Raw genomic sequence first — 1637 nt, 5'->3', positions numbered from 1 at the left:
GTGTGTGTGTGTGTGTGAGAGAGAGAGAGAGTGAGTGAGTGAGTGAGTGAGTGTGAGTGTGTGTGTGTGTGTGTACATACCGAGCTGGTGAACCAGGTAGAGCTCTCACACACATCTGAGACTCCGAATAAAGACTATTGCAATTTGGAATTACTAGGAATTTCACTGTTATAATATTTTTCGTTTGTTTTACCAGTTTTCATAATGTAGACAGAGATTGCATAAGTCTTTGGTATTAATTTATATAATAAAAAGCCTATAATAAATCTGTACACTAGATGAGGTAAAATAAACCATGTATGAGTCCACATTCTATTGATTTGTGTTTATTGGTGAAAGTGCAATGTCTGAAATGCAAAAAGTAAATTTCTCAAATGACAACAATCATTACGATTATAATTTTTAGCAAAAATCATTGAAATTCATTGACTAAAACTAGACTAAAATGTTGAGACTTTTACCCCCGGTTTCACAGACAAGGCTTAAGCTTAGTCCCAGACTAAAATGTAAGTCTGAGCTGTTTCAACTGAAAGAAACTTGCACTGACAAATGTAAGTCTGAGCTGTTTCATCTGAAAGAAACTTGCACTGATTGATCTTAAAATATATCAGTGCCTTTGTTTTGTCTCAAGATGCACACCAGCCACGTCTAAGGCACGTTTATAAAAAATAACTTAAATGTCCTAATTGAACTATGGCCGAATCCTGGCTTAGTCTAAGCCCTGTCTGTGAAACCAGGCCATAGTCGAATAAAACTTGATTAAACTAAATAGGATAAGGTTGACTAAATATGATAAAAACTAACAAGGACATTTAACACGGGACTAAGACTAAGACTAAAATTGAAAATGAACACTAGTGCAGATGACCTTGTTGTTGAGGAAGGACTCCGGCGCGGCCCATGACCACACAGACAGGACTCCTGCGGACGCTGAGACATTAGAGACGATGAGGTTGTCGTCTGAGACGAGAGACGTGAAGATGCTGGAGCTCTGGAGAGATCGAAGGAGAACGCCGTCTCTGTGCTCCACCTGAGAACCAACCACACAAACCATCACTCATACTAATGCTTTAAATTGCTTTCACTTTAATGTTAGTCTTAGTCATTTTGTTTTTGTAATTAATAGTTATATATACAGTGGTGGCCAAAATGATTAGAACACTAGTATTTTCAGCAGCTAGAAATGGTTTTAAGTCAGTTATTTCTATCTTTTGCTGTAGTGCAGGGTTCCTCAGTTTTCGCAGAGGGCCGAATTCTGCCAACAATACCAAGCCAAGGGCCACTGACCTATATACACATATATATATATATATATATACACTACCGTTTAAAAGTTTGGGATCAGTAAGACTTGTAATGTTGACTTGTAAAGTCTCTTATGCTCATGAAGGCTGCATTTATTTGATCAAAAATACAGAAAAAAGCAGTAATCTTGCAAAATGTTATTACAATATAAAACAATGGTTTCTATTTTAATATCCTTTAAAATGTAATTTATTTCTGTGATGCAAAGCTGAATTTCCATCAGCCATTACTCCAGTATAAAGTGTCACATGATCCTTCAGAAAATGAGTGTGTGTGTGTGTTTGAGAGAGTGAGAGTGAGAGTGAGAGTGTGTGTGTGTGTGTGTGTGTGTG

At 37.0% G+C, this 1637-nt stretch overlaps 1 protein-coding gene across 1 annotated transcript in view; it reads right to left on the bottom strand.

Moving 5' to 3' along the window:
* The window catches only part of LOC107741946 (laminin subunit alpha-1-like), a 13190-nt gene extending 12136 nt beyond the window's left edge, over positions 1-1054 (bottom strand). The window contains exon 1 of the mRNA XM_016554761.1: positions 869-1054. Coding sequence (XP_016410247.1) covers positions 869-1054 — 186 coding nt within the window. The remainder of the gene's footprint in view (positions 1-868) is intronic.
* Positions 1055-1637: the final 583 nt, after the last annotated feature.

This window comes from Sinocyclocheilus rhinocerous, unplaced genomic scaffold (assembly GCF_001515625.1).
Source record: "Sinocyclocheilus rhinocerous isolate Xijiao unplaced genomic scaffold, SAMN03320098_v1.1 scaffold4150, whole genome shotgun sequence".
In the NCBI taxonomy this organism is placed as follows: Eukaryota; Metazoa; Chordata; class Actinopteri; order Cypriniformes; family Cyprinidae; genus Sinocyclocheilus; species Sinocyclocheilus rhinocerous.
Note: the sequence above shows the minus strand (reverse complement) of the source record. Positions and strands in the feature narration are given on the sequence as shown.